We start from the raw sequence: 24,630 nt of genomic DNA on the forward strand, positions 1-24,630 counted from the left end.
GACTTTATCACTCAGGAACCTACTACCCCTACTTGAGGCCTCCTGCCCCAAGTCCTATAGTCAGCAGCTCGCACTGACCAACAACAGGCGAAATGTTAGATGGAAATCCCTGAACACTGACATAACCACTTTGGCAAAAGTGTACTGGCAGCTGGCGGATCATATGGAATATATACTTCAACCCACGAAAGATAGTGGTGGGCTTATAGCAGCCCATACACTGTTTTTTAACTCTTTAAAAACTCTACTTACTAAAGAGTCGGCAACAGAGCCTAAACAGAATTCTAACGCAAGATGGTTCAACACTGCATGCAGAGAAGCACAGCATAAGTTGCTGAGAGCCCTAAGAGGTGGCCAGATGGACTATATAAGGGAAGCTAGAAAAGACTACAAAAAGGAACAAGGTAGAGCCCGTAGGGAATGGGATGAATCAAGATGGGTCCTCCTCCTGGAATCCGCTAAAACAAACGACACCACGAAATTTTGGAAATTGGTAGCTGATGCCAGCAATGAACCACACCGTTCGCCTGGTGCCTCAATACTCCCTGCAGAATGGTCCGACCATTTTTCCCAATTATACCTGGGGACCACTGATGCTGCTTCCCGGGATCTGATCCATATCATGACCCCCGAGACCCCCAAAATTGAATTCACTTTGGCAGATACCAAGGCTGCGATTGCCTCAATGAAATGGGGAAAGGCCCCCGGCCTTGATAAAATACCAGGAGACCTTTACAAGACAAATCCAGATGTTTGGGCCCCATACCTAAACCTCATCTCAAATGAGATAGCTGCTGGAGCACCTGTTCCGAGCTCCTGGTTGGGAGCAGAGATAGTCCCCATTTTTAAGAAAGGCGACCCCTCTAACCCTGCCAACTATCGCCCAATCTCCTTACTCGACAACTTCCAAAAAATCTTTGCAAAGCAAATTTTGTCCTGTCTAGAAGACTGGATTTTAGAAACAAACGCCATCTCTGATCTACAAGCAGGGTTCAGACCAGCAGTCAGTACTATAGATCAGGTACTAAGATTTTTAACAATAAAATGGAAAACTGTAGAAATAGGAAGGGGTAACCTTTACGTAGTTTTTATTGATCTCAGAGCCGCGTTCGACCTGGTCCCCAGAAACCAGTTATGGCTGACGCTAGCCAATATGGGTGTCCCGCATGGCCTTCTGAAACGTATTATCCGCCTACATGAAAATACCTACGCCCAAATCAGGAACGGCAAGAAGGGTGATCTCACAGAACCAGTGGCTATTGAGAGGGGAGTTAGACAGGGGTGCGTCCTGGCCCCAACTCTCTTCCTATTATACATAAACAACTGCATCAAGTACTTAGCAAACTGCACAAATGATTCTCCCAAGCAGGCTGGAACCAAAGTCCCCTGCCTACTCTACGCAGATGACACTATTCTTTTGTCTAAATCACCCATGGGAATTCAAAACTTGGTAAATCAGTTTGGTGTTTACTGCAGAAATTATGGATTAGACATAAACCATAAGAAAACCAAACTTATGATATACAGCGCCCCGAACAAGAAGCTCAGCGCAAACATAAAGATGGATTTAACTCCCCTGGAGAGAGTAATGGAATATGACTACTTGGGCATTAGACTATCCGACAAGGGCAGCTGGGAGCCAGCCATAAGGAAAGGGGCACTAACAATTAGCCAAAGATGTGGAGTAATAGGACGCAAAGCTAGCACTGCCACAAGCCCCCCTCTGATCCTTATCTCTGAAATATATAAAGCACAAATCCGTGCTGCGGCCCTATATGGAGCAGAACTTTGGGGATTACATAGACAGATGGATACTCTCCAAACCAAAGAAAACAACTTCCTCAGACACATATCTAGACTGGGGAGGGGCACGCCAATGCTCCCCCTCAGACTGGACCTGGGCTTAAATAGTATCAAAGATATAGCCTATCTAAGACCACTCCTGTATTGGGTCAGACTATGGAAAACAGACGAACTTGAACCCTACAGGGCAGCAGTTAAAGAACTATTACCACCTCATCACGGATGGGAAAAGGTACGGTGGCTCAGGGAGATGAAAGTGGCATGGACCAAACTGAGACTATCCCAGTACTGGGAGAACCCCGAGATGATTCCTGGCAGTGCTAAACGCCTGATCAAAGAACATTATTGGGCAAAAATCAACGAGGAATCTCTCGGTTCACATGTGTCAGGTCGGCTGACAGCTGAATTCCTGCTGGTCAAACACGTTCCCTTCCCTGAAAGCTCCCTGGATCTACCCATACCAGCCCGTGCTCGCTCGCTACTACTCCAGCTCAGGTACGGGACATTGGCGGTTAATAGCTACACGGCTGGTTGGTCGACTAACAGTTCCCCATCGGACAAATGCATAAATTGTCATTTATGCAAGGAAACAGCTGAACACATCCTATTTTTCTGCCCTCTGTACAAAGGTCCCCGAGGGAAGTGGATTATTCCCTTGTGCAGAACACTCCAACCACTATCCCGCAACAGTCTATTCAGAATATGTAAATACGACACTTCCATACTGATAATCAGCGCTGTTTCTAAATATCTGGCAGCAGCATGGAAAATTCGTAATAGGACTATTCTAGATTTTAACTCACTGTTTGAAGAGCTGTCTTGAAAACAGTAAATTAGCATCCTGTCATATCAGCCTTGGGCTCTATTTGTAAACCGCGACTTATTGAGCACAAAAAAACCGTATCTCTGAATAAGTGCTATATTGAGTTATTTTAACTAAAGTGTTTTATAAATTTAAAATTATACTTAATTTTATAATTGCCAAGATGCAATTTATTGGATTAATTAACTCAAAAAACTAATTAACCTAGAGCATCAGCCACCACTGACTGACTTCTTAAATTTTTTAACCAGTTTTACTGTCTGGAGTTTCAATGCCTGATTTTATATAGAGATGTGCCACACCACAGCTTTTACGTTATCATTATTCTACTGTTCAGGGTTATGTACAGGGTAAGATCCAGAGACTATTCCGAGCACCTCTTTAACCCCTCCTATTTATGTAATCTTTCTCAGGCAGCTACTGGACCCCTACTTTTTTTTTTACTATTGTTCCTTTTATTGTGTACTGGTTTATGGTTTTTATCTTACTGTACGTATGTATATATTTTTTAAATCTTTTAAATGGCCCAAATTTGGACCGAATAAACTATTGATTGATTGATTGAACTCTGTTATGTATGTATTTTATGCTTTGATGGCCTTTTAGACCGAATAAAGCTTTGCTATTTGGAATACTGGTAACTCTATAGATTGATTTAAGTGGAACTGAAAGAACACTCTTGGTAGGAATTTAGGGTTGGTATGTAGTACTACTTTGTCCATATGTATTTGGAAGAATGGCCTTCTAAAGTTGATGCCTAAAGTTCACTGAAATGACTGAGTGAATAAGAAACGTGATTTTCCAGAATAGGAATTGGAGGGGACATGTGAAAAGAGGTTCAAACGGGGATCTATTAACCTTGTTAGCACAATGTTGAGATTCCAAACAGGGGTCAGAGGGACCCTATGCAGGATCACTCTTTTGAGACCCTCTAGAAAAGCTTTGATCACAGGAATTTTAAATATGGAGGTACGTTCTCTATTTTTCAGATATGCAGCGACTGCTGCCAGGTGTTGCCTTATGGAAGTGAAAGCTAACCCTGAGTTAGGTAGACTTAGTAGGCAGCAGACAAAGTTTTGAGCATTAGCTGTTAAATGATCAATATGCTTCGAATGGCAATATTGAAGGTATCTTTTCCACTTTGCCGCATAACAAGCTCTAGTAGTGGGTCTTCTTGCTTCCTTAAGAATATCTATATACTGCTGAGGTAGATTTAACTATTCAAACTCCAAGACCTAAGGAGCCAGGTCACAAGATTGAGAGATCCGGGATTTGGATGCCTTATTGCTCCCTGATTTTGGGTTAAAAGGTCCCGCCGATTGGGAAGTACCTGGTGTGGAACTATTGAGAACTCCAGGAATGTGGTGAATCATGGTTGCCTGGCCCATGTGAGAGCTACCAAGATGAGAGTTAGAGACGTCTGCTAAAGTTTCACAAAGCGAAGCAGTGAGAGAGGTGGAAAAGTGTAAGTAAATATCCCTGACCAACTCATCCATAGTGGTTTGCTCTTGGACTGTGGGAACCTGGAGGTGAAGTTTGGGCATTTGGTTTGTTCTCTGCTGTGGAGAATAGATCTATGTGTGGGTGACGCCATTGTTGTAAAAATGGGTTGAGAATTTGAGAGTTTAGTTTTCACTTGTAGACTTCTTATCGTCTACTGCTGAGGAAATTTGCCAAGCCGTCGTCCGCCCCCGGTGGGTACTCAGCTAAAAGGTGAATGCTGTGTTTTAGAGTATATCCCTGATGATGTGGGCTAGTTCACGTAGTTGAGGTGACCTGGTCCCCCTCCTCTTTTTGCAGATAATACATGGTAGTCATGTTGTCTATACTGATGAAAACCACTTTGCCTTGAGAGTGGAAGGAATGTTTTCAGTGCTAAATTGACAGCTAGCAGCTATAGGTGATTGATACGAAGACAAGTTTGATTGGGTGTCAAATGCCTCTGTACAGCCAACTGTGAATGCGCTCCCCAACCCATAAGTGACGCACCCATTTTTATGGTTCTCTGTGCGGAACTGGGTCCAGAAAAGGCTGTCCCTTTAGGAGATTACTGGAGGTCCGCCATTGCAGAGAATGACTCTAGCTTACTGTGCACTTGAGACCATTGATGCACTAAGCATTCTTGCAAGAGGCGCATATTGAGTCTGGCATGAGGAACTATGCTTATGCGTGATACAAAGATTCCTAAGAAGTGCATATTGATTCCGGGATGTGGAAATATGCTTGTGCGTGATAAGATTCCTAAGAGACGCATATTGAGTCCGGCATGAGGAACTGGCTATGCCTGATACCATGATTCCTCTGAGGCGCATATTGAGTCCGGCATGGGGAACTATGGCTACGCGTGATACCACGATTCCTAAGAGGCGCATATTGAGTCCGGCATGGGGAACTATGGCTACGCGTGATACCACGATTCCTAAGAGGCGCATATTGAGTCCGGCATGGGGAACTATGGCTACGCGTGATACCACGATTCCTAAGAGGCGCATATTGAGTCCGGCATGGGGAACTATGGCTACGCGCGATACCACGACTCCTAGGAGGCGCATATTGAGTCCGGCATGGGGAACTATGGCTACGCATGATACTAGGATTCCTAATAGGTGCATATTGAGTCCGGCATGAGGCACTATGGCTACGCGTGATACCATGATTCCTAGGAGGCGCATATTGAGTCCGGCTGGGAGGAACTATGGCTATGCGTGATACCATGACTCCTAAGAGGCGCATATTGAGTCCGGCTGGGAGGAACTATGGCTATGCGTGATACCATGACTCCTAAGAGGCGCATATTGAGTCCGGCAAGAGGAAGTATGGCTACACATGATACCACGATTCCTCAGAAGTGCATATTGGAGTCGGGCATGAGGAACTATTCCTAAGAGGCGCATATTGAGTCTGGCATGAGGAACTATGGCTATGCGTGATACCACGATTCCTAAGAGGCGCATATTGAGTCCGGCATGTGGAACTATGGCTATGCGTGATATTACGATTCCTTAGAGGCGCACATTGAGTCCGGCATGAGAAACTAGGGCTACCCGTGACACCACGATTCCTAAGAGGTGCATATTGAGTCCGACATGAGGAACTATGGCTACGCGTGATACCACGATTCCTAGGAGGCACATATTGAGTCCAGCATGAGGAACTATGGCTACGCGTGATACCATGACTCATAAGAGGCGCATATTGAGTCAGGCATGAGGAAGTATGGCTACACATGATACCACGATTCCTAAGAAGTGGATATTGAGTCAGCCATGAGGAATTATTCCTAAGAGGCGCATATTGAGTCCGGCATGAGGAACTATGGCTACGCATGATACCACAATTCCTAGGAGGTGCATATTGAGTCCGGCATGAGAAACTATGGCTACACGTGATACCACGTTTCCTAAAAGGCGCATACTGAGTCTGGCATGAGGAACTCTGGCCATGCGTGATACCACGATTCCTAAGAGGCGCATATTGAGTCCGGCATGTGGAACTATGGCTACGCATGATACCATGATTCCTAAGAAGCGCATATTGAGTCGGGCATGAGGAAGTATGGCTATGCGTGATACTATGACTCCTAAGAGGCGCATATTGAGTCCAGCATGAGGAACTATGGCTACGCATGATACCACAATTCCTAGGAGGCGCATATTGAGTCCGGCATGAGGAACTTTGGCCACGCTTGATACCATGATTCCTAAGAGGCCCATATTGAGTCAAGCATGAGGAACTATGGCTACGCTTGATACCAAGATTCCTAAGAGGCGCATATTGAGTCCGGCATGAGGACCTATGGCTATGCGTGATACCATGATTCCTAAGAGGCGCATAACGGTTCTCACTGTTATAGACTGGGAAGGCAGAAACTGTGTTTAGAAGAATTTAATCCGTGCTGTATTTGGGTAAGCTATCCCCTTTGTAATTTGAGGGTGGCTCCCAGGTAAGGTTGTATCTGTAGTGGTTACAGGTGAGATTTGGCTGCATTGATTGTGAAACCTAGTTGGTGATGTAGGTTTATGGTAGTTTGAATGTGTTGGGAACACTTTTGATGAGTTGTGCTCTTAATAAGCCAATCGTCCAAATAGGAAAACGTGTATATTTTGCCTTTGTAAGTGATCTGCTTCTACTGCTTGGTATTTGGTAAACACTATTACTGCTATGGTGACTCCAAACAGAAGCACTTTGAAATGAAAGTGTAATCCGTTTAACCAAAACCTGAGGTATTGACGGTGTACTGGGTGAATTGGTATGAGAAAGCAGGCATCCTTCTGGTCAAATGTGGCCGTGGCCAAGTCACCTTTTTGTAGCAGCGGAATGGCATCTTAAAGGGTGGCCATGTGGAAGTGCTCTGAGAGAATGCATCTGTTTAAAGGTCTGAGGTCCAGAATTGGTCTTAAAGACCTGTCCTTTTTGGGATTAAGGAAGTAAACGGAGAAGACTCCTGTGCCCTGTCGGTGTAGTGGCACAAATTTTGTAGAAGAGCTTGGACTTCCTCTTTGAGCAGCCGCTGATGATCTGTTGACAGTCTGTAGGTGTGGGTGGAATGTTTGGAGATGTGGAAGTAAGTGCCAGGCAATAACCAAGTTGGATAATATTCAGCGCCCCCTGGTCGGTGGTGATATTCTGCCAGGCAGGAAAGAACCTCTGAACTCTTCCTCCAACAGGTTTAGTGTGATCGGGGGAATGGTGGGCAAGTCAAGGTGCGGTGACGGATGGTTTGGAAAAAGCACCCCTGTCTCTGGAACTGCTGCCTCTTTGGGACCCTTTATTGTATCCCCTAGGCGACGTGGCCTATGACTGGGGACCCTGATATGAGGTGCAGGTGTCTGTGGTTTTTGCTGCTCCCCGATATGGTGAGCAACCAAAAAATCCCTTGTTGGGCAGAAGTTTATAACGCACCCATAGCTTTGGCCGTCTTGTTATCTTTTTTTCCCCAAGTAGAGTGTCTACCTGAGGTGCTTCCCATCATAGGGAAGTGCCATGATATTTTGTTGCACTTTCGGCTTGAACACTGAAACCTGAAATGTTCCTACTTTCCTTATCTGATAAAAGTGCCTCGCCAGATGTTTGGGAATGTGCCCTTTTCCATGCTGTTGCCACTACTAGAGTCTCGAGTGGTAATTGACCCTGCATGTATATTGAGTCGTTAGGGAATGGCTTATAATTTTTAGCAACCCTTGGTGTGATAACTCGGGCTTTGACCAGTTCTTTAAAATTGTCCGGTGTATGCCACAGCATGCCCTTGGGCATGGGCAGATATTGTGTTGAGCGTTGTGATGAGGAAAGGGTCTCGAATAAAAAGTCATCTTCAAGAGCTTTGGTGTGTTACTGAACTTTGTGGTAGTTAGCCGTTCTACATATGACTTTGTGATATGTAGTGGTATCGTCTGCTGGGGAAGGTTTTGCTGGATACCGATCTGAATCCATGTCTGTATGTGGGTCTGTCTCATATTTGTGGCACTAATCATCCTGGGGAGGAATGGAATATCCATCCCCAAAATCCTGTTGGGCCCCATCGGCCCTGTGTTCCACATAAGAATGAACAGACCCCCTGTGGAGAATAGTGTGTGTCTCCAGGAGGCGAGTGTGATGGGGAATGGGCTTGTGGTGCCACAGGTGGTGGTAGAGGTGGGCTGATGAGTGGTAGACTAATGGCTTTATCCACTTTCTTTCTGTGTTATGGTAGGCGGGGGAATCTCCAAAACGTCCTCAAAACTCAGGTGTCTCTCAGCTGGGTTTTTCTTTCTTTCAGGAGATGTAGCCCGAATACAACCAGTGTTTGGTTGTATGACCAGCTCTTTTTGTCTAGAGTCAAAATGTTTCTGTACCCATTGAAGAACGGGTTCCACAGGATCGGATCTGTCCCTTTGTTTGGAGATGGAGTGAGAGTTTGGCTCAGAAGCAGTTTTTGACACCAAAGGTTTCAATGTTGAAGGTCTTGGATCCGAGGTGCTTGGTTTCGGCACTGAAGATGGTCTGGGTTTCGGTGCCGAGGTTTTCGACTCCAAGTCTTGGCTCGAGGCCGATGACTGTTGGCCAAGGATTTTGTGCTACTCTTTTGGCACTGAGCCGAGGTTGGGCATATCTAATAAGGTAATTTGGTGCCGACCATAGTCCAAGGGGAGTGGTGACGGGGAAGAGATTTTAGTCAATCAGAAGTGGATGGTCGACCTTTTGTAATGGTTTGTTGTGGATGTGGCTGGATGGAGGGGGCACAGTACTCGCAGAGTATCCTGGTGGAAGGTCTTGAATCTTGAGCTTGGACCCTGAGCTGTCGTCCTGAGAAAAGCTGGTCTCGTCCACTGCCAACACTTGAGTTTGGGCCTCTTGATTGTATTCTTCAGACCCAAATATGTCTGGAGAGTATTCAGTGATGCATCAGGACATCTTAAGTCTTCTTGCAGGCCGATCATGAAGCATGTACTTCTATCGAAATGACTGACAGGCCTCACAGGTGGATTCCTGGTGGTCCAGCGAAAGGCACAATTTGCACAGCAGATGTTGGTCGGTGTGTTGGCGTGATAATGTGGGCCAAATTTTAATGCTGTCCGTTCCATCACCAGATGGACATGGAGTGGAAGAGATGTCAAGGAAAGAGAGAAAATTCACCCAGAAGGGCAAAGGCCTCTTTGGCCTCGGTTGACTGAAAACGCATTGATGTTGACAAACGGCTGATGTAGCTGTCTAAGTAACTACGATCAATAACAATACCAACGTTTAAAGGCCTAACTAGTAAGTTAACGAAAATACCATATGGAGCAGAGGAGCACATGCGCCAACCAGATGGCAGAAAAAAACAATCTAACAATGGAGTCGACAACCATGCGCATTGCAAGCAAGAGCAGGACTCGCTATACTTTGGTACTCACCAGACTTCTTTCAAGAAAAACAACTTGCACACTTCGGAGCCCAAGACTAGATGGCGGACTTATGCTAAGCATGTGTATCTACAGCCACACATACCATCAAACATACATTAACACACATGAATAAATACATATGATAATCCAGATAATGCCCCTAATATTGGACAGTCACGCCCGCAGATGGGGCCTCCAGAAGTGGACACACAGCTGCATATGAGGCTCTGGACCTGGGCACAATATTCTAGGTGGGACCTGCAGGACCAACAAACAGCCTCAGATGAGACTAAAGAAGTCTGCTCAATCCTGCCTCCACTTTGAACACATGACAACAGGGGGCCTGTGAAGGTGTGTTTCTTACTCTCTGCTCCTGTTAGGAGACATGTATATACACAAGAGTAAAAGTAAGTTACTCACGGTCTCCAGAGGCGCAGCGAGAGGTCCCCTGATGGAGTGAATGATTCCATTGAAGGCAAAGATGTCGAAGTCCACAATCACCCTGTTGTTTACCATCATCGAACCCTGTACGGGAACAAGATACTCCAAATGTGTTTAATGTTCAAGCTAATGGTGGATGATCTGGGTTGGATTCAAAACTTTAAAAAGGATAGAAGTGGTGGAATGAAAACCAAGAGATGTACTGGGGCTGGAGAGGGACAGAGAGGGAGCTCGAGGCCGCCTCAGATAATGAAACGCCTGGATAGAGCAGCAGCGGAGAGAAGCTCAGCGCAGAAGGATGCGGGTATCACAAGAGACTCCGCAGGGTGGAGGAAGGATAACTGGGGAAGCAGAAGGGCTCGAAGGAGGCTTTGGAGGAGAATGAGACATACTGGGCTGCATCGGCTCTCGCCTAAGGGGTAAGGTTCAGGCTCGGACTTTAGCTGCACCTTGGTTGAGGTAAGTCCTCAGCTGGAAGCTCCTCCGCTCTACGAGTGACGATGGACAGCAAGAATGAGGGCCCTGGTGCTATGGTGTGTCAGTGTCACTCAGTATTCTCTAGTAGGCCCATGTTGGCCATAAAAGACATAAAATACATGAAATATAAAATAAAAAATATAATTTATCTATTTAGAAAGATTCAGAAGTGCAGAAGGCATAGCAGCAGGAAGCATGGGGGCAGTGTTTGTCTTTTTCCAGAAGGATCCTATGTAACAGACAATTTACTTCTTATTTTAATTGAACAATGTAAAAAGCTACCAACAGATTCACAAATCAGATGGTGAACCTTGTGGGAAGAGGAGGGCAGTTCTAGGATATCTACAATCACTGGAACCAAATATAGGCGATAAAAACGTATCTGTGGAGCTCTGGAAAACCTGCAGCACCGAGTGGGACCCACTGTGGACTGCAGAGACTTCATGTCACAAGGACCAGGATTCATTCTTACATTCCACAATTTACTAGAAAACAAACAATGTTAAAACAAATCCTTGTCAGTAAATACCTAACATAGACGTTAGAGTCACATCCAAGATACGGTTCAAATAGATGTGCAGTGGCATGTGGGGTTCGCCTCTAGCAGTAGGCTCTTCTCATTACATTTCCCCAGGAATAGTTGTTTAACACTTCCTTAGTACAAAGATTTCCTGCTTCTGGTGAGGAGAAAACACCCAGTAAACCAATCTTTTCAAAGCTTTTTCTAACATTTTATCCAGGGTATGTGGCCCCCGTGCTCTAGCGAGCGACAATCCAGAGTAATCTTACAGCTAAGCAGGGTTTTATTTTTACTCCAGATGTTCAACCACAGAGCCGGCCGGCGGAGCTTTATCAGATCTGCTGAGTTAGTCCAGGCTCAGTAGGACAGATCGGAAGATGTTGATTTACGGATAGACAAAACCCTTGGAAGGAAGGCATTCTCCTCTAACTGGAGTGCCTTGCAAAGACAACAAGGTGATGGATGAATGCTTGAATTAGTCTCAGTCACTGGCGTTTGCTTGCGCAGCATCCTAGTCCATTGTTTTTGTTGCCCACCCTGTCACCCCGGTTTGGGCCCAGCTACATGGAAGCCCCCGAGCGATTGCCGGTGACTGAGATTAATGCAAGCACTCCATCCATCACCTTGTTGTTTTCGCTTTTGTCGCCATAAGAGCACCGGGTATGCGCAGATGTGGGTCCCATGCTCGCTGCGTCACTAGATTCAAGCTAGCCTGGCTGATGAAGGGTGAATCCCTGAACCCGGTCCCAGGCTGCTTGTTTCCGGTCCCGTGAGGACCTGGCTGGGCAGTTCGTGCTGGACTGTTCCCATGAGGAACAGGGTCAAGACTGATGCGCATATGGCTGGGTCCGAACAGGCGTGGCCTGGTGAGCCAAAGAAGGATGGATTGGGATGCGCCCCCGTGATTGCCATTGGCTGAGATTACATCAAGCATCACATCCATCGCCTTGTTTTGCAGCTGGAGTGCGTTAGCAACACTGTGCGCCCAGATACCAGCCCCATATCAAGCAATGGAGATGGCTTTAGGTTTATGAATCTCTAACATTTCCTTAAGCAGTCTTGAGCCTAATTTGCTTGAAAATCTGACAACACCTTCAATGGCCGCTCAAACTGACGTGCTCTGGCATTAGGACAATTTTCCCACTTAAGGCTCGAGTCAAGGAGAACTCCATGGTACTGAGCGAACTAGGACACCACCAATATGATGTGACCTGGTTTTAGCTGATCGTGGGCTACAGGCCGTCATGAAATATTTCATCACTTTGGTCCGCAAATCCATGTTTTCCATAAAACAGACGAATGACTATCAATGCTTGCAGACTGCGCAGTACGTGCCATGAGGACAGCATCGCCGGCATAATGAGTGCCACCTCAGCATCCTTGCCCTCTCAGCCTAATTCATTAATAAATAGGGTAAACAGAAACGGGGCCAGGACACACCCCTGACGTACTCACTGTCCGATCTTAAAAGAAGTGGTTCATTCATCGCCTAGACCATAACGGACACAGGCGGCTGTGCCGGTCTGCAAGCGAACCAGCAAGTAAGGGTCTGCTTGGGCGACTCCTTGTCCAACATTTTGTGCTATAATTTGGACCGGTTCATCAAGTCAAATGCATTTGGCAGGTTCATTAACTACAGGTGCATAGCGCCAACTTCTGCTACCGTGTACTGCAGCTGTAAAACTACAAGGCACACATCAGGTATAGCTTCTGTGTGCTGCCCTCATGTAAAAAGGGTGACAACCCCTCTAATGTAAAAATCCCATGTATATCACGCAAAGTGAGGGAATGGGGCAACCCTTGTATATGGTGCGCGAGGGACTGTGACGACCCCTGTATGTATCACGGAGTGACGTCCCTTGTATACTGTGCACAAGGGAATATGACGACCCCCTGTATGCGACACAGAGTGAGGGAATAGCACCACCCACGGTGCCCGAGGGACTGTGACGACCCCTGTATGTAACACGGAGTGAGGGAATGGGACAACTCTTGTGTACGGTGCGCGAGGGACTATGACGACCCCCTGTATGCGACACAGAATGAGGGAATGGGACAACTCTTGTGTACGGTGCGCGAGGGACTATGACGACCCCCTGTATGCGACACAGAGTGAGGGAATGGGACAACTCTTGTGTACGGTGCGCGAGGGACTATGACGACCCCCTGTATGTAACACGGAGTAAGGGAATGGGAGAACCCTTGTATACGGTGCACGAGGGACTGTGACGACCCCTGTATGTAACAAGAGTGAGGGAATAAGATAACCCTTGTATACGGTGCACGAGGGACCATGACGACCCCCTGTATGCGACACAGAGTGAGGGAATGGGACAACCCTTGTATACGGTGCCCGAGGGACTGTGACAACCCCCTGTATGTAACACGGAGTGAGGGAATGGGACAACCCTTGTATACGGTGCCCGAGGGACTGTGACAACCCCCTGTATGTAACACGGAGTGAGGGAATGGGACAACCCTTGTATACGGTGCCCGAGGGACTGTGACAACCCCCTGTATGTATCACGGAGTGAGGGAATGAGATAACTCTTGTATACGGTGCACGAGGGACTGTGACAACCCCTGTATGTATCACGGAGTGAGGGAATGAGATAACCCTTGTATACGGTGCACGAGGGACCATGACGACCCCCTGTATGCGACACAGAGTGAGGGAATAGCACCACCCACGGTGCCCAAGGGACTGTGATGACCCCTGTATGTAACACGGAGTGAGGGAATGGGACAACTCTTGTGTACGGTGCGCGAGGGACTATGACGACCCCCTGTATGCGACACAGAATGAGGGAATGGGACAACTCTTGTGTACGGTGCGCGAGGGACTATGACGACCCCCTGTATGCGACACAGAGTGAGGGAATGGGACAACTCTTGTGTACAGTGCGCGAGGGACTATGACGACCCCCTGTATGTAACACAGAGTAAGGGAATGGGAGAACCCTTGTATACGGTGCACGAGGGACTGTGACGACCCCTGTATGTAACAAGAGTGAGGGAATAAGATAACCCTTGTATACGGTGCACGAGGGACCATGACGACCCCCTGTATGCGACACAGAGTGAGGGAATGGGGCAACCCTTGTATACGGTGCCCGAGGGACCGTGACAACCCCCTGTATGTAACACGGAGTGAGGGAATGGGACAACCCTTGTATACGGTGCCCGAGGGACTGTGACAACCCCCTGTATGTAACACGGAGTGAGGGAATGGGACAACCCTTGTATACGGTGCCCGAGGGACTGTGACAACCCCCTGTATGTAACACGGAGTGAGGGAATGGGACAACCCTTGTATACGGTGCCCGAGGGACTGTGACAACCCCCTGTATGTATCACGGAGTGAGGGAATGAGATAACCCTTGTATACGGTGCACGAGGGACTGTGACGACCCCTGTATGTATCACGGAGTGAGGGAATGAGATAACCCTTGTATACGGTGCATGAGGGACCATGACGACCCCCTGTATGCGACACAGAGTGAGGGAATAGCACCACCCACGGTGCCCGAGGGACTGTGATGACCCCTGTATGCGCCACAGAGTGAGGGAATGGGACAACCCTTGTATACAGTGCACGAGGGACCATGACGCCCCCCCTGTGTGTGACACAGAGTGAGGGAATGGGACAGCCCTTGTATACGGTGCCCGAGGGACTGTGATGACCCCTGTATGTAACACGGAGTGAGGGAATGGGACAACCCTTGTATACGGTTCCCAAGGGACTGTGACGACCCGCTGTATGCGACACAGAGTGAGGGAATGGGACAACCCTTGTATACAGTGCACGAGGGACTATGACGACCTCCTGTATGCGACACAGAGTGAGGGAATGGGACAACCCTTGTATACGGTGCCCGAACGACTGTGATGACCCCTGTATGTATCACGGAGTGAGGGAATGGGAGAACCCTTGTATACGGTGCACAAGGGACCATGACGACCCCCTGTATGCGCCACAGAGTTAGGGAATGGGACAACCCTTGTATACGGTGCACGAGGGACTATGACGACCCCCCGTATGCGACACAGAGTGAAGGAATGGGACAACCCTTGTTTACGGTGCATGAGGGACTGGGACGACCCCTGTATGTATCACGGAGTGAGGGAATGAGATAACCCTTGTATACAGTGCACGAGGGACTATGATGACCCCCTGTATGCGACACAGAGTGAGGGAATGGGACAACCCTTGTGTACGGTGCACGAGGGACCATGACGACCCCCTGTATGCGACACAAAGTGAGGGAATGGGACAACCCTTGTATACAGTGCATGAGGGACTGTGACAACCACCTGTGTGTGACACAGAGTGACGTCCCTTGTATACGGTGCACGAGGGAATATGACGACCCCCTGTATGCGACACAGAGTGAGGGAATAGCACCACCCACGGTGCCCGAGGGACTGTGATGACCCCTGTATGTAACACGGAGTGAGGGAATAAGATAACCCTTGTATACAGTGCACGAGGGACTATGCCGACCCCCTGTATGCGACACAGAGTGAGGGAATGGGACAACCCTTGTATACGGTGCACGAGGGACCATGACGACCCCCTGTATGCGACACAAAGTGAGGGAATGGGACAACCCTTGTATACGGTGCCCGAGGGACTGTGACGACCCCTGTATGTAACAAGAGTGAGGGAATAAGATAACCCTTGTATACGGTGCCCGAGGTCCTATGACGACCCCCTGTATGCGACACAGAGTGAGGGAATGGGACAACCCTTGTATACGGTGCCCGAGGGACTGTGACGACCCCTGTATGTAACAAGAGTGAGGGAATAAGATAACCCTTGTATACAGTGCACGAGGGACTATGACGACCCCCTGTATGCGACACAGAGTGAGGGAATGGGACAACCCTTGTATACGGTGCACGAGGGACCATGACGACCCCCTGTATGCGACACAAAGTGAGGGAATGGGACAACCCTTGTATACGGTGCCCGAGGGACTGTGACGACCCCTGTACGTAACAAGAGTGAGGGAATAAGATAACCCTTGTATACGGTGCCCGAGGGACTATGACGACCCCCTGTATGCGACACAGAGTGAGGGAATGGGACAACCCTTGTATACGGTGCCCGAGGGACTGTGACAACCCCTGTATGTAACAAGAGTGAGGGAATAAGATAACCCTTGTATACAGTGCACGAGGGACTATGACGACCCCCTGTATGCGACACAGAGTGAGGGAATGGGACAACCCTTGTATACGGTGCACGAGGGACCATGACGACCCCCTGTATGCGACCCAAAGTGAGGGAATGGGACAACCCTTGTATACAGTGCACGAGGGACCATGACGCCCCCCCTGTGTGTGACACAGAGTGAGGGAATGTGATGCTCCCTTCACTCAGGGGACAGTGGTGGAATGCAGTGAGCAAATGTCTCCAGCCTGAATACAATGTGCGATGAGGGGGTGTTTGTGGAGAGTTTGGGGAAAAAGTTACAATCATATTATATAATAATGTACATGAAAGGTTACTGCATAGTGGTGATAACTAGGGTGCATGACAAGGCTGAGGAGATAATGTTTTTAACACAACCACCTTTGCCTTGCCAAACTTCCCATCAATACACAATTTACTGTTTAGTGTCTGGCTACAGAGAGCTTCAGATGCCTCTTGTGAGAGCTGATGAGTTAATACTGCAGGACCACAGCCCTGTGCGAAGGGTCACACTGTGCTACTGACGTCACATTATGTTGTTGGGAATGTTAACAAGCATTTGCAAAGCAATGGGACTCGCATTTGCTCGCGGTAAAGCTATTAGCATTGTAAACTCCTAACTGGACTCTTCTTGCCACATAAATTGAAAATGAAAAGTAAAAGAGTTTCACATAAGCAGCCAATTCAAAGCGCTGCGTCATCAGCGTGAAGCAGGACACAAAAGGAAAAAGAAGTTCGCCTGCAGTCAAACGTATCAGCAAAAGTGCAATTTGCCATGTAACAGGGTCGATGTCCAAAGCGGTAACTAAACCACCCCAAGGAGGGACAAACGTGAAGCATTTATCAATAAAAATAAAGCATTTTTGAGGGGCAGGCCTATGAACGAGTGATAGTGATGTGCGTGGTTAAAAGCCCAGATACATACCAACACGTCGGAAAAGCAGCACTTGCGCGCTGCTATGCTCAACCTCAAAATTAGTTCTTTGTTGCGATTTTTTTTACATCACAATGTCTCATGGATCAGAAGTGGGCCGCTCTGTGTCTGCAGTTATTACAGTCATGGTTTGGTTTCTGCAGCTGGTATCGTCAAGGTAATGCAACCCAGACTCATTGGCTTAGCCAATTCTTGCTTTATTAATATTGCTTCTTTAGGGTTTAACTCTATTTTTAGCTTCCCACTTTTTAAATCACATTAAAGGGACTGTGGCTAGGCGTCTCTAACCATCTGAGGCTTTACCATGGCCTTTGCTATGGAATTAAAAAGTGATTGGTCCACAGTCAAGGGAGGAAGGCAAAGGGAAGGAGATAAACAAATGACCGAGGGAAGGTGAGTGAAGGAGTGACAGAGGAAACACAAAGGAAGGAACCCAAACCGGGCAGACAAGACGTCAAGAAGAAAACAAGAGGCAGCAAGAGTCCATGATAGGCAGGAAGTAAACATGTGAAAGGAAGAGTAGAGAGTGAAGGGACCATGAACCCACGGATGAAACCCACAGACAAGTGGGAGGTTTACTAAAGGGTGATGAAACTAGGAGAAGATGGAGGGAGTGACCGGAAGCAAAGAGACCGGTTAATGGAGGAGTAGAGAAGAAGCGAGATAACAGACACAGATTGAACGAGCCCCAAGCTCTGTGCTTCCCGGACACCTCCAAAAGCCATGTGCTGATGAGTTTCTTACCTGGGAACTGGTGCAGTTCATGGCCGAGCACGTGGAGATGGAGAGGTTGTAACCGGTTCTGGATGGGACAAGGCTTCCTTCTGTGAGGTTGTAAGACACAAGCAGGACTCCGCTCACAGACACGTGGTGCTCAATATCCCTCCACGTCAAAGTCTGCGGAGGGAAAGAGAAGCGCAATACACATAGTGCTTGAACACAGGGGCTTTGTACATGGAGGACATACGTGTCGGACTACTGTAACAACATACGACACACAATGCTCAGAATGAGGGACAACGTTCATAGAACTCACACCATAGGAGGAACACACGTAGGGGGAGTGGTGGTGACCGCACATGAACATGCTCTACTGTTGAAAAAATGTCTTTGTGGCAGCTCAGCAGCCCATCACCAAGAAGTGGCTTTCATCATCACCTCTACCTACAAGGAGCGGCTCGTCATTAAAGGACACATCGATCAATGGACAGAAGATTCCCTGATGACTTCCTCTACACTTGGTGACACAGCACTGAACTAACACTCAATAGACCCCCCAATCGCTCCACATATGGAGGTCAATCCCAGAATATGTCTGGAGGGACCTAGAACTGGACCTGCTCCACGGGGAGCTAAGTGAAGTTACATATCCCCCATTCCAGACTACAATCTGTATGTGGGTATAAATGAGGTAATACTACTTAGAAGAATTGTTACAGTTCTACACTTCAGATCTACGTTCCACGAAATAAGAAATATCTAAGGAACAAGTCAATTGAGATTAAAGTTGAAATCCGGTAGTGGTTCTAGGTTATTCAATGACTTTTGGGAGGAAGTATGAGATATTGAGAAGGAGTGAATCTGGCCAGAAAGTTCTAAATATAAACACTTCTGAACATATTCTAACACACCAGTGACGGTATAACTTCATTAAAGTACATTTATGCTGCATAAGAGACACTGAGGGGCAGATTTAAGAGCCCCCAGCGCCTCCTTGTGCCACGTTAGCACCATTTATTTTATGCTTATGTGGCCCAACGAGGCCAAAATCACCACGCCAAATTTACAAACTGGCGCAACGCATGAATTGTGCCACTTTGTAACCCTTTGCGCTACTTTATACCTGCGCCAGGCATAATGTACCCAAACGGGGTGTTCCTCCATTAGGGGGGGGGGGGGGGGGCGAAGAAATGGTGCAAAGAAATCTAAAAGATCTCTTTGCATCATTTTTTTCCTGCACTTTTAAGGCCTGCGCAGAGCAGATATGGCGCAAGTGGTGGCGGTAGAGGGGCGCTGCACGGGTGTACTTCCTCCTGCAAGAACCTGCTAAGCATTTGCCAATTCACTTGTTATTTTGTTTACATTTTTTCTCCAGGAACAAAATATTTCCACTGTGGAGAAACCTTATTTCCAAAGCACCTACCTTATTTCCCTCCTTGCAGCACATTTTACTCATGCCCCTGTCAGCAGTAATTTTCAATTGCTAAAATCCCACCCCTGGTACAGTATGAGCCCCAGCATAAGCAGAGGCTAATATCACAGCTCTGATGTAAAAAGAACCCGGCCATCATTTATCACTTCAGTGCATGGCACTAAAAGGGATACGTGGATTTTTTTACCAGGAAAAATAGACTTTCAGAGCATCCCGTTCTTCAGACATCTGGATGCACTTTGTACAGTTTCACAACCCTGCTGTCATCTCATGCAGACATCCCTCAGGACACCACATAGAAGTCCTCTCTTCCTCCTGTACTGTGGCGTCTCATGCAGACATCGCTCAGGACAACACATAGAAGTCCTCGCTTCCTCCTGTACTGTGTCATCTCATGCGGACATCCCACAGGACACCACATAGAAGTCCTCGCTTCCTCCTGTACTGTGTCATCTCATGCGGCCATCCCTCAGGGCAGCACATAGAAGTCCTCGCTTCCTCCTGTACTGTGTCGTCTCATGCGGCCATCCCCCAGGACACCACATAGAAGTCCTCTCTTCCTCCTGTACTACATCGTCTCATGCGGACATCCCTCAGGACAACACATAGAAGTCCTCACTTCCTCTTGTACTGTGGCGTCTCATGCAGACATCCCTCAGGACACCACATAGAAGTCCTTGCTTCCTCCTGTACTGTGTCGTCTCATGCGGACATCCCTCAGGACACCATATAGAAGTCCTCGCTTCCTTCTGTACTGTGTCGTCTCATGCAGACATGCCTCAGGACACCATATAGAAGTCCTCGCTTCCTCCTGTACTGTGTCATCTCATGCGGCCATCCCCCAGGACACCACATAGAAGTCCTCTCTTCCTCCTGTACTACATCGTCTCATGCAGACATCCCTCAGGACACCACATAGAAGTCCTCGCTTCCTCCTGTACTGTGTCATCTCATGCGGACATCCCACAGGACACCACATAGAAGTCCTCTCTTCCTCCTGTACTGTGTCGTCTCATGCGGACATCCCCCAGGACACCACATAGAAGTCCTCTCTTCCTCCTGTACTACATCGTCTCATGCAGACATCCCTCAGGACACCATATAGAAGTCTTTGCTTCCTTCTGTACTGTGTCGTCTCATGCGGCCATCCCTCAGGACACCACATAGAAGTCCTCTCTTCCTCCTGTACTACATCATCTCATGCAGACATCCCTCAGGACACCACATAGAAGTCCTTTCTTCCTCCTGTACTGTGTCGTCTCATGCGGACATTCCTCAGGACACCACATAGAAGTCCTTGCTTCCTCCTGTACTGTGTGGTCTCATGCGGACTTCCCTCAGGACACCATATAGAAGTCCTCGCTTCCTTCTGTACTGTGTCGTCTCATGCAGACATGCCTCAGGACACCATATAGAAGTCCTTGCTTCCTTCTGTACTGTGTCGTCTCATGCGGACATCCCTCAGGACACCACATAGAAGTCCTCTCTTCCTCCTGTACTACGTCGTCTCATGCAGACATCCCTCAGGACAACACATAGAAGTCCTCACTTCCTCTTGTACTGTGGCGTCTCATGCAGACATCCTTCAGGACACCACATAGAAGTCATCTCTTCCTCCTGTACTGTGGCGTCTCATGCAGACATCCTTCAGGACACCACATAGAAGTCATCTCTTCCTCCTGTACTGTGGCGTCTCATGCAGACATCGCTCAGGGCAGCACATAGAAGCCCTCGCTTCCTCCTGTACCGCCTCCACTCTCAGTACACCCCTGGCCATCCCCTCTTTAAGGAAACAGGCCATTAGTTGTGCAGCCTGCACAAGTAATGGGTCTACAATCACCCTTTCAGTAGGAACTAAGCTCCCCATTGTAGCGCTCAACTCTCTCAGGCTAGCAAAGCAGAGCAGTCAAAGGCCTACTCAGGGGAGGTTGTGTGGCCAGTAATCACCATTTGCTGGCACGCAGAAACAACAATGAATGATTGTCCAGCCTGTGCTTTGTCTTTAGAAATGCAAAAGTACATTTAATACACACACAATTCTTAATACTACCTGGTAATTTACAAATAAACATCAGGCTTGTGGAAATACTTAGGATAACATTACTCTTGACTGTAAAAACCACAGCACCCCCTATGTGTACAGTATAGCACCTAACCATATAAGGGTGTCACTTTCCATCAGGCCAATCTTTCCACACTTTAAGACCAGAATCTCGTGCCCTAACCCATCGATCCATCACTGACTTCAGTAACCATAATCCATCTGCGATCATTATAGGTAATGAAGCATTACAACCATGTGCACTTCTGGCCCTTTCTGTTACCATCTTTTTATTAACATTGTGGGCACTAAAAAGCTATTTGTGCAGCGATGGGCAAAAGGAAGGCGCAGGATGGGGACAGCAGGAACTCAAGCACCATAAAGTTGTTTCCAGTGGGAACTGGTAATAGTGTGATGGACTCCACACCGGACTCCTCGCCATCGCTAATTGGATGACAGCACCCACCTCAAACTGAACTCAGGAAAAACCGAGATCATCATCTTCGGACCCAACAAGACAGAATGGAACAACTCATGGTGGCCTGCCACCCTAGGACCACCCACGCATGCAATCTCGGCTTCATACTAGACTCTTCTCTCTCCATGACTCAGCAAGTCAACACCATATTATCCTCCTGCTTCAACACCCTCCGCATGCTACGCAAGACCTTCAAGTGGATTCCGATAGAAACCAGAAGAACGGTCACCCACACCCTCGTCAGCATCAGACTGGACTACGGCAAAGCTCTCTACGCAGAGACCACAGCCAAGCTTCAGAGAAAACTCCAGCGCATCCAGAACGCCGTCGCACGTCTCATCCTCAACCTCCCCCGCCACAAGCACATCTCCGCTCACCTCAAATCCGTTCACTGGCTGCCCATCAACAAAAGGGTCATCTTCAAAATCCTAATCCACACTCACAAAGCCCTCCACGACACCGGACTAACCTACCTCAACGAACGACTCGCCAGCTCCGCTCTGGCGACCTCGCCCTCGCAACATTCCCCTGCATCCAACGCACCACCTCCGGCGGCAAATCCTTCTCCCACCTCGCCGCCAAAACCTGGATCTCCCTCCCCACCAACCCACGCAAGACCCAGGACCGCCTAGCCTTCAGAAAGCACCTCAAAACATGGCTCTTCGAGCAGTAACACCCTCCCCCAGCGCCTTGAGACCCTACCGGGTGAGTAGCGCGCTTAAGAAATTATTGATTGATTGATTAATTGATGGACAGGATAGATTCTTTGTTATCTGAATGCAATGATATCGTTAATCCTCAACCTCCCTCTACCTCCAATGTCCTAAATGTTACAATTACCAACCCACCTGAAGCCCCGTCCACCCCCTCTGGCAAAGGGAAAACTGCCAAGCGCATTCCCAAAATGTTCATCAGCTCCAGTCGGAGTACTTGCGCAGGTAGGGGTCGCTCAGGGGCAGCAAGGAGTCACGGTACTCACACAGGTGCAGGTAAGGTGCTCTGGTGGCAGCAAGGCGTCACGGTACTCGCACAGGTGCAGGTAAGGTCGCTCAGGTGGCAGTAAGGAGTCACGATACTCGCACAGGTATGGGTGGCTCTGGTGGCAGCCAGGAGTCACGGTACTCGCACAGGTGCTGGTAGGGGTAACTCTGGTGGCAGCAACGAGTCACGGTACTCACAGGTGCAGGTAGGGTGGCTCAGGTGGTGGCAACGAGACACGGAACTTGGACAGGTGCAGGTAGGGGTGGCTCTGGTGGCTGCAACGAGTCACAGTACTCGCACATTTGCAGGTAGGGGTGGCTCTGGTGCCAGCAACAAGTTACGGTACTCGCACAGGTGCAAGTAGGGGTGGCTCAGGTAGCAGCAATGAGTCACAGTACTCGCACAGGTGCAGGTAGATTGGCTCAGATAGCAGCAAAGAGTCACAGTACTCGCACAGGTGCAGGTAGGGGTGGCTCTGGTGGCAGCAACGAGTCATAGCACTCGCACAGGTAGGGGTGGCTCTGGTGGCAGCAACGAGTCACAGAACTCGCACATATGCAGTTAGGGGTGGCTCTGGTGCCAGCAACGAGTCAGGGAACTCTCACAGGTGCAGGTAGGGGTGGCTCTGGTGGCAGCAACAAGCTACGGTACTCGCACAGGTGCAAGTAGGGGTGGCTCAGGTAGCAGCAATGAGTCACAGTACTCGCACAGGTGCAGGTAGAGTGGCTCAGATAGAAGCAACGAGTCACAGTACTCGCACAGGAGCAGGTAGGGGTGGCTCTGGTGCCAGCAAGGAGTCACAGAACTCGCACATGTGCAGGTAGGGGTGGCTCTGGTGGCAGCAACGAGTCACGGTACTCGCGCAGGTGCAGGTAGGGTGGCTCTGGTGGCAGCAAAGATTCACGGTACTCACACATATGCAGTTAGGGGTGGCTATGGTGCCAGCAACGAGTCACAGAACTCGCACAGGTGCAGGTAGGGGAGGCTCTGGTGGCAGCAACGAGTCACAGTACCCTCACATATGCAGGTAGGGGAGGCTCTGGTGGCAGCAAAGAGTCACGGTACTCGCACAGGTGCAGGTAGGGGAGGCTCTGGTGGCCGCAACGAGTCATGGTACTCGCACAGGTGCAGGTAGGGGTGGCTCTGGTGGCAGCAACGAGTCACAGTACTCGCAGATATGCAGGTAGGGGTGGCTCTGGTGGCAGCAACGAGTTACGGTACTCGCACAGGTGCAGGTAGGGGTGGCTCTGGTGGCAGCAAAGAGTCACAGTACTCGCTCAGGTGCAAGTAGGGGTGGCTCTGGTGCCAGCAACGAGTCACAGAACTCGCACAGGTGCAGGTAGGGGTGGCTCTGGTGGCAGCAACGAGTCACAGTACTCGCATAGGAGCAGGTAGGGGTGGCTCTGGTGCCAGCAACGAGTCACGGAACTCGCACAGGTGCAGGTAGGGGTGGCTCTGGTGGCAGCAACAAGTTACGGTACTCGCACAGGTGCAAGTAGGGGTGGCTCAGGTAGCAGCAATGAGTCACAGTACTCGCACAGGTGCAGGTAGAGTGGCTCAGATAGCAGCAACGAGTCACAGTACTCGCACAGGTGGAGGAAGGGGAGGCTCTGGTGGCAGCAACGAGTCACGGTACTCGCACAGGTGCAGGTGGGGGGGCTCTGGTGGCAGCAACGAGTCACAGTACTCGCACATATGCAGGTAGGGGTGGCTCTGGTGCCAGCAACGAGTCACAGTACTCGCATAGGAGCAGGTAGGGGTGGCTCTGGTGGCAGCAACAAGTTACGGTACTCGCACAGGTGCAAGTAGGGGTGGCTCAGGTAGCAGCAATGAGTCACAGTACTCGCACATATGCAGGTAGGGGTGGCTCTGGTGCCAGCAACGAGTCACAGTACTTGCATAGGAGCAGGTAGGGGTGGC

General features: G+C 48.8%; 1 protein-coding gene across 2 annotated transcripts in view; it reads right to left on the reverse strand.

Annotated features, from left to right (window-relative positions):
• The window catches only part of STAB1 (stabilin 1), an 829,863-nt gene that overhangs the window by 33,397 nt on the left and 771,836 nt on the right, over window positions 1-24,630 (reverse strand). For both annotated transcript variants that reach the window (XM_069206091.1, XM_069206090.1), the window contains exons 66-67: window positions 17,803-17,955; window positions 9,910-10,014 (exon numbers count right to left, since the gene is read on the reverse strand). In XM_069206091.1, the coding sequence (XP_069062192.1) occupies window positions 9,910-10,014; window positions 17,803-17,955 (258 nt within the window). The remainder of the gene's footprint in view (window positions 1-9,909; window positions 10,015-17,802; window positions 17,956-24,630) is intronic.

Source organism: Pleurodeles waltl, chromosome 9 (assembly GCF_031143425.1).
Source record: "Pleurodeles waltl isolate 20211129_DDA chromosome 9, aPleWal1.hap1.20221129, whole genome shotgun sequence".
NCBI classification, from domain to species: Eukaryota; Metazoa; Chordata; class Amphibia; order Caudata; family Salamandridae; genus Pleurodeles; species Pleurodeles waltl.